The 8,534-nt window shown below is 56.2% G+C and overlaps 1 protein-coding gene across 1 annotated transcript in view; it reads right to left on the bottom strand.

Moving 5' to 3' along the window:
* VAC14 (Vac14 homolog (S. cerevisiae)) overlaps positions 1–8,534 on the bottom strand; it is a gene marked incomplete at its 3' end in the record, with an annotated part of 63,661 nt that overhangs the window by 28,245 nt on the left and 26,882 nt on the right. The window contains exon 13 of the mRNA XM_009330384.1: positions 5,663–5,813. Coding sequence (XP_009328659.1) covers positions 5,663–5,813 — 151 coding nt within the window. The remainder of the gene's footprint in view (positions 1–5,662; positions 5,814–8,534) is intronic.

The raw sequence follows: 8,534 nt of genomic DNA, 5'->3' as shown, positions 1-8,534 counted from the left end.
TCCCCCCCGGCAGCCTTCCCCAGGATGTTTTGAATTTTAGCTTTTGCAAACATGGGGTGGCGAAGCCTCGCGGAGCGGGATAAAAATAGAGACGTAAAAAAGGCAAATCTTCCCCCCACCCCGGCAAAAACCCGGCGCAGGGCGTAGCTGGAAACAGATGCGAACGTGTCAGCAGCTCAGCTGGGCTCTGCAAAACCTCCGCTCTCCCCTTTCCAGAGCGCAGGATGCTGCTGAGGCAATAAAACCCCCAAAATTATGGATTGCATGGCCACAGGCTGTGCTCAGCCTGCTTTGCCAGGGCTGCTCGGGCACACGGATGCTTCTCCCCTTCCTACCTGGCTAAAGAGCCGTGGGTTTGCAATTCCCAAGACTTCAGCATCTCGCCAGAAAGGGGGTCCCCAGACGGGCTGGGGTACGTATTTTGATACCAAGTGAAGCTTTTGCTGCACTGATCCTCTGGATCCCCCTGCTCCCACTCAGGGTCTGTGCTTGTGCCTGCCTTGGAGGAAGGCAGCAGGCAACGACAGTGCTGATGGGTTTCCTAGGAAGGATGGGAGTCCACTACTAGCTCGTTTTTCTTTATTAAGGTAAATCAATAAGCAAAAATGCAGCAGGGGTATGGCTCAGATAACGTACAGGAGAAGAAAATACCCAGCAGAGCTGCAAAAACGGGAGCAGTGAAGCTTGGTGGCGAGTTTAGAGCAGGCTGAGGCTGCTGCAAGGGAAGGTGAAGCATAGAGAAGATAACCTGCAAGTGAGCAGCAACGGGCTTTGCCAGGCCATTTCTGCACCAATACTCCTTGCAACATCTTGGGGAAACTGAGGCAGACCAGCAAAGTAACTACACAGGGGGTGTTTGGCTAGGACTGATCCCATCTACACCATTGACTTCTCCTGCGTCAGCCCCTACAGACCAGTAATCCCAGATTTTATTTGGGAATCCCCAACCTTTCCGGCCAGCCATGAGCTGTAACCGTCTCAGGAAGGATCTAAACCTGAAGGCATGCCAGGTGAATTACGGCTACGGTCTGGACGGTCTCCCCTGGGGTTTTCCACGGCATCCTAGCACCGTTGTTGCAGAGCATCCAGGAAAAAATCCAAATCACCCTTTTCTTCTAATTCCCCTCCTCTCCAAGAGGCAGAAGAGCGTTTTTGAAAGTCAACCCCTCTTGCACAGCTCCATGCCAGTAGGGAAGGAGATGGCAGAGCCACCAACCATGAGGAACCAGAGCGCTGAGCTCAGAGCACTCAGGAGCAACGGGTCTCTCCTCTCTTGCTCGCTTGGCTCCCCCGCTCCCCGCTGTCGCACTCCTGATCCTGTGAAAGCTGTTGGAAACCGGCTCCTTCGAGAGCAAGCGGTCCCTTGTGCAACATCAGCGGTCTCCTTGCCTTCTGCGGAGAGGATGGGTATGGAGGGTTTTTCCCTTTTATCCTTGCCAGTCTAGCAAATCTGAGCCATCTAACAACAGCCCAGCTTTTCTTTCCGACCTTTCACGGACCCCCTGCACCCTACAGACTCTCGCCCGGTGTTTTCAGAGGCCGCCCTAATGTTTTCCAGACCATTTGGAGGTGGGACCTTGTCCTACACTGCCATCTCTGCAGATCTGTGATTACACAAATGAAGCGACAGACAACGTAAAGGGAGCGGTTTGGCTCACTGAGAACAAAAAATCTCCCTCAAAAAGGTGTCGATAGGAAACCCCTACCACAGCACGTATCAAGTTCGGTCCAGGCTCTGGAGCGCTGCACATTCTCCAGTGAGGATACAGCAGGTCTGAACTCAACAGACTGTGTTTCTCAGGGACTTTTAGCGGCCTCCTCTGGAGTTACCGACTGACTCCCGGTGGAAACCAATGACCTCGGGCGTGTTAGCGCACCCACATACGGAGTCAGCCTCCCGGTAAACATCCTATAGCGTGAGGTGCTCAGAGGGTTTGCCACCATCCCCGTGACCTCCAGCAGGAAGCCAGGCAGGAGAGACCGCACTGAGTCGGAGAGGAAAGTGCCTCCTGTGAAACAAAGGGTCATAACTGCTTCTTCTCACAAAGCTGTGGAGAAAGGAAGGAAGAGGTGTGCAAAGAGCTACCCTGTACAAGGCGGCAGATGGTATCGGCATCCTCTTGGAGGGGGCTTTCTCCTCCAATGCAGAGCAGAGCTGGAGACTAGGCTGGAGGGCTTGCACCTATGCTACCCACATATCATAGAATAGTTTGGGTTGGAAGGGACCTCTAAAGGCCATCTAGTCCAACCCCCCTGCCGTGGGCAGGGACGTCTTCAACTAGATCAGGTCGCTCAGAGCCCCGTCCAACCTGACCTGGAATGTTTCCAGGGATGGGGCATCCACCACCTCTCGGGGCAACCTGGGCCAGTGCTTCACCACCCTCAGTGTAAAACATTTCTTCCTTGTATCTAGTCTAAATCTACCCTCTTTTAGTTTAAAACCATTGCCCCTTGCCCTGTCGCTACAGGCCCTGCTAAAAAGTCTGTCCCCATCTTTCTTATAGGCCCCCTTTAAGTACTGACAGGCTGCACTAAGTCAATAAGACTCCCCGGAGCCTTCTCTTCTCCAGGCTGAACAACCCCAACTCTCTCAGCCTTTCTTCACAGCAGAGGTGTTCCATCCCCCTGATCGCTTTTGTGGCCCTCCTCTGGACCCGCTCCAACAGGTCCGTGTCTTTCCTGTACCGAGGGCTCCAGAGCTGGACGCAGTGCTCCAGGGGGGGTATCACCAGAGCGGAGCAGAGGGGCAGAATCCCCTCCCTCGCCCTGCTGGCCTTGGTGACACTCACTCTCGGGTCATCTGCTACTTGTCCCAACTTTACATGGTTGGCAAAGTACAGCAGACAGCTGGATTCCCATTGTACAAACCTGATGGGTGCTTGCACCATCACCCCAAGGAACGGGGAGCTCTTGGGCACAGCCCTGCAGACCTCGTCCCTGAAAAGTGGGCAGAAGATAACCAAGGACAGACTCACAGAGGTCAGCACCCAGCCACCCTCTCCCGGGGCAGCCGGAGCAGGTCGGGAGGAGAGATGTCAGGTCTCCCGGGGGGTGCTGGGCTGGGCTGGCCCCGACTCATTGTGTTTGGAGAAGGCGTCGAGGGCAGCTGACCTTACGTAACTGGAGAACAAAGCAGCTAAATAAAAACTGGAGCTGGGAACGGGCTGCGGAAGTGGGACACGGCTTTCCTGACTAATCAACCAGCATCTGAAGGAAACCGAACTCAATGGCAGGGAAACAACTGCATAAACACATCCCGAGGGAAGAAAGGGAGCGAGAGGAAGCAGGGGGAAGACTGTGGGGTCACCGGCCCCTTCCGCCTCCCCTCGCTGCTCGGGTGGCAAAGCCTGGAGCGCCGGGATGGAGAGCGCAGCGTGGAAACCTGGTGCGAGCTCAAGGGTTTTAAGGGTGCCCATACTCGTTTGCCTGCAAAGCCACCAACTGCACACTCAGACGGGCCTCAGAGGTAGGAGAGGAGCAGACCTGAGATGGCTCAGCCGGCGCAGCTCTCCTCCCACTGCCAGCTCCGACGGCATCTCGGTCTAAAGTGTGATGAAGGGAATGGAGCGATTTAACCCCGGGGAGAAGCGCTGGTACCCTGCAGCCTCCCCTCCAACGGTGCAATAGCATCCTACCACCGAGAAAGCGCTGTCCGAGCCAGGGTGCGCTAGCCGGGGAGGTGTGCCTGGGGAACGCTCCCATACATCCCAGTACAAAAACCAGTGACCCCAGAAGGGGTACGCCCCCTCTTGGGTGCCAGCACCTCATGATTTTTGCCTGGGAAGGGCTGTGCTCACAAACGCATCAGCCTGCAGGGCGGAGTTCGGGTTCACTCGCTCTCACCGTACATCACTACCCCGGGACCATGCAGACGCAGGGATTTCTACTAGCCACCCTCCCACTCCAAAAAAAAGCTCCCCCCAAAACAATCCTCCAACAAAAAGAGTCTTTTCCGAGAGCCTCCGCTTTTCCAGGCGTAATCCAGGAGGGTCCTGGCCCAGCTGTGACCCCTCATTTCCCGGGGAGCCGGAGCCCAGCAGCCGATCCACTCTCAGCCCTGGGTGGTCAGAGCCAGACGGGACCGGACCCACGTCCCTCCATGCTGAACGGCTGAGGCCAACGAACCGGCTCCTTTTCCCCTCCCCAAAAACATCCGCCTTTGGGTGAAAGCCAACCACCCTGCAAAGCTCAGCCCCAAATAAATTTCCAAAGAAACAATTTTCTGGTGCATTACGAGGAAGAGGTAAGCAGGTGAGGAAGCCAGAGCCTGTTGGGACCTGCGTGGGGGCAAGTTGCCCCACGCTGGGGCAACGGGAGCTCCAGCTCCAGCAGATCTGCTCAATGTGGGGAGAGCCAGACTCTTTTCAAACGTTACATTGAATAAACGAAGCCAAGTTACTCTTCCAGATAGCTAACAGGGGCCACAGCAGCCGTTAGGATCCACGCCATCCAGCCTGCTATTTTTAGATCATCCACAAGGAAGGAAACCTCAGACAACCATCAGTGTGAGCTGAACTGCAGCTCCTCAGCCGCTTGGCCAGCACCGCAGGAGCTGCTCCACCCAGGCCGTCGCACTTCTGACACAGGGAGGATGGATGCGACTTGCCTGGGGAGGTCGCCGGCATTGCAGCCCCCCCACCCCTCCGCCGCGGAGCCTGTACGGCTGCCCAAGGGGGAAACAGGTAGATCTGCCAAAAAAAAAAAAAACCCAAAACAAAAACCCACCCGAACAACCCAAAACCTGAGCTGGTTGCTGGTGCAGACCTTTCTAAGCCCAGGGAGGGGCGAGTGATCTGGGGTCTTCAGAGAAAACAAAGCCCGGGGAGCGGAAAGCAAAGCCTCCTTCTCCGGCGGTGATTTTGCAAGGCCCCGTGGCTGCATCCTGCGCAGGGAGAGGCAGCCTTGGCTCCGCCCTCGGGTTGCAATCCAAAGCTGCCGTGAAACGTGCTTTTGGCTGGGACGACCTGGCCTGGGGAGTACAACAGGGAGGCCCTTAAATAGCAGCAGCAGAGGAGAAGGGGCAGCCAAGCAACTGCAGAGGATGAGCCACAGACAAGGGAAGGTGGAAAAACTTCCCGATGTGCCAGGATGATTAACGAAAGGCTTTTTTTTTATCCCTCAAGTTCCCAGAAAATAGGATTGTCCCTCTTCATCTCTCCTCTGAGGTCCTACCCGACACTCGGAGCACCGTAGCAGTTCATTGTCAATGTGGGCAGCCTTGAACAGGCAACATGGGCACAGACTGAACCCTCTGCAGATCCACCTATGTTTTGGATACCCTGGCTTGCAGCCAGCCTCGCGTCCTGAGCTGCTTTCAGAGGCTCTGAAAACTTTTGCAAGGAGAGAAGAGGCTGGCACCCAAGGTCCCATAAAAACCAGGACAATAATGACCTCCCTCCACACTGGCTTCTGCAGCATCCTGCTGCTAAACAAGGGTCCTAAATCCCCAAAATATGAGCTAGAGGAAAGAGCAATAAAAATAAAAGCAGCCCCCTGGTCTGCGCCACGGCAGACTCGATCCCCAAGCGATGCCGGGTGGGGATGGATATATTGATTTATTACTGCAAGAGAGGCTTCTCCTTCTGCCTGAGCAAATCTCGTCGGTGCCACCGAGCATCAAGTAAGACCAGGGAGCGGGGAGGCACGGAGCTGCAGCACTCACCAGAAGAGCTCAGCTGGCCGGCCCTGGCCGGGACGTGAAGCTCCACCGGGCCAGGTCGCACATCGGAGCCGTCGGAGGGACCGTGACCCTCCGTCTGTCCCGCCGGGGAAGAAGCGATCTCGGCCAGCACTTCCAGGTCCTTCAGGATAACCTGTGGAGAGAGGGACGGCGTGGGGTGAGCACGCACGGGGGCGGAGGCAGCCGGCGGCGTGAGCTTTCCTTTCCAAACCCACGGCCGGAGAGGGCGAGATGGGAAGCCAACACCAAATCCCGGTGCATCAAGGAAGGCGTAGGGAAAAGAGGACTACCTATGAAGTTCAAAGTGGAAATTTCAAATGATTGCAGAGGGGATGGGGCAGGAAAGAGAAAAGGGGAGAAAAAAAAAACCAGTTTCTGTTCTGTGAGTCCCAAGGGAGCACGTAAAATTAAATCTAATTTATACAACCAGGAGCAGGGCTTGCTTCTCCCTCTTCCCACTTTGGGAGGTCTGGGTTTTGCTTCCCCGCTCCTCTTCATAACCACAGACTTGGGACAACCCCAGCAAGAGCATGGGGATGCTCTCGGGGGCAAACATCAGTCTGCCTGCCTGCCCCCCCGCGCCCCCAGCTCGCCCCGTTCAGGGCAGCATCTGAGAGCAGGCTCGGCTGCCTGCGCTCAGGACGTGGAGGCAGAGCTGCCATTTGGATTTCATAGCTCTTACCTTCCAGAAGTGGCCGAATTAGTCTATATATAGCATTTCTGGAGAAGTTATTACAGGGTGGGTTTTTTTTTTTTTCGTCCTCAACCCTTCTCATGTCTCAGGCTATTTTGGGTCCCCCTTCATTCAAATGTCCTTGGGTCTAGATGTTTCATCAGCCGTCCCTGATGCTCTGAGCGTAGCAGGGCTGTGCGGAGCAGAAAGGCTGCCAAAAAGGGCCGGTTGCCACGTCTAACCCATCAGCATCCAGCATAGCACATCCCCAACCACCCCTTGCCCACAAGCACAGCATCCCAGGCTTTCCACATGTTCTCACAAGGCATCTTGTCGAGGAGCTGCAGTTATATGGAAGTTTTAGCTTCTGAGCTACCAAAAAGAACCCTTACCCCTGGAAAAAAAAAAGCCAATTACATCTTTTTTTGATCTTGCAGAACTTGAAAATACGACCCCTGAGAATCAGAAAGAGGAGCCCCTGGGTTTCTCTGTTGCAGGTGTCTTAAGCTGGGGATTTTTTTTTGTAATTAGGCTGATTTTTAAGCCCCCAGCAGCCTTTGAGCAGGCAGCGAGGTGCCCAGGCTTCAGTGCAGAGCTGGCCGTGGGGAAGCAGCCTGCCGCGGGCACCACGAGGCTCTCGGCATGCTTGGGAAGACCCTGTGCCTATAAACATGATTAAGTCCCAGCCCACAGCTCCCCTGGGGATGAAAAAACGTAAGATAATAACAGCTTGTGCAATGGGGAGCTATGATGCTGCTGTCCCCGAAGAATATGGCACCTCCGTGATGCTGTCAAGGATGGGACCTCGTTGCCACCATGGGGCATCACTGCCATCGCCAGCCTTCCTCCTCTTCCAGGGAAGCGATGCTATGGTCCTCGGCAGAGGGAAGACCTTGCTCATCCCTCTCCACTTGGCTTTGCAGGGCTTTCAAGCATCGGTGGCTCAGACAAAGCAATGCTGATGGGTGTTTCGTCTCAAGCGGAGGATGCCCCCGAGCAGAGCTCACGACGCCTGGTCTCCTGAAGCCCTACGTAGATTCTCTGGGGGCTGATCACATGGCTCAGCTGAACTCGCAGCCTTCGAGCGAGGTCTCCAGCTCTCACAGCTGGGGAAATAACACCCATGGAGGTTTCCAAGTCTATTGTCTTTGGCTAAAACTGGCAAAGAGACTCAGGGCTTGGCTACCGGGGCTGGCAGGCAGGTGAGAGCCGGGACTCTTGTTCACGCTACTGATTTTGCCGAACCCAGCATGTGTGCCAACACAACCAGGATGAGGTATCCTACCATGCCAAGGCCGCATCAACACATGGCTGATGTACCGCACGAACCAGCCGCCCGCGATTGCCACCCTGCTGCGTTCGCTGCTGCCAAGATCTCCCCCTAGAGCCCACCCGTCCAGCCGAACGCTTGGGCTATCGTCCAGCGTAGACTTCACCAGCAGCTCCCGCAGCGTCAGGAAACGGGACCAAGACCCTGGGCTGGGCAAAAATCACCCCCGCCGCCTCCCAAAGCATTTAGAGCCATGTCTTATCCCGTGAGGTCGGATCCTTGATCCAACCTCCCAGAGCCGTGTGCTGAGCCCCATCTCCGAGATGCTGCTTGGGCTCGGGATGCTCCGGCCAGGCTGCCTGGGCAGCAGCGATCGGCACCACCGAGGACGTGGCCAGACCTCTCGAGCTTTGGAGAGGTTAAGGGGTGTCCCCCCAAGCCAGCCGTGTAGGTCACAGGCAGGAGGTGGAAAAAGGAGCATGGGCTGGATTTTGCAATTGAAAAACATGGAGGAAATAAGACGCAGGAGGGACGGGTGCACAAGCACCTGGAGGAAGAGGAGGAGCAGGTGGCCCAGAAGACCTGGGGTTTTCCAGCCGTGGGAAAGAGGCAGGGAGCTCCGGCTCCTGCTGCTTCTTCCCCGCACGCTCCGGAGTGGGTTCCCAGCCAGGGATGGAGGAAAGGCAGGAGCGCTTGGTATGCGCTGCACATCCCTGCGCTAAGCAAAGCTGGAGCCGGCGGCTGGCTTTGTGCGAGCGAGGAGGCTGTAAGAAAGCAATATCCTGCCATTACCATGGCAACGGGCCGGCTGCGCCAGGAGCGAGCAGGTCCCATCCGTCAGGAGCCGAGCGGCCGTCGGACCTGACAGTGCTGGAGCACAAGGGCCGGAGCCGTTCCCAGCGCCGGGCGAG

The sequence above is a fragment of the Pygoscelis adeliae genome, unplaced genomic scaffold (genome assembly GCF_000699105.1).
Source record: "Pygoscelis adeliae isolate BGI_AS28 unplaced genomic scaffold, ASM69910v1 Scaffold458, whole genome shotgun sequence".
Lineage (NCBI taxonomy): Eukaryota > Metazoa > Chordata > Aves > Sphenisciformes > Spheniscidae > Pygoscelis > Pygoscelis adeliae.
Note: the sequence above shows the minus strand (reverse complement) of the source record. Positions and strands in the feature narration are given on the sequence as shown.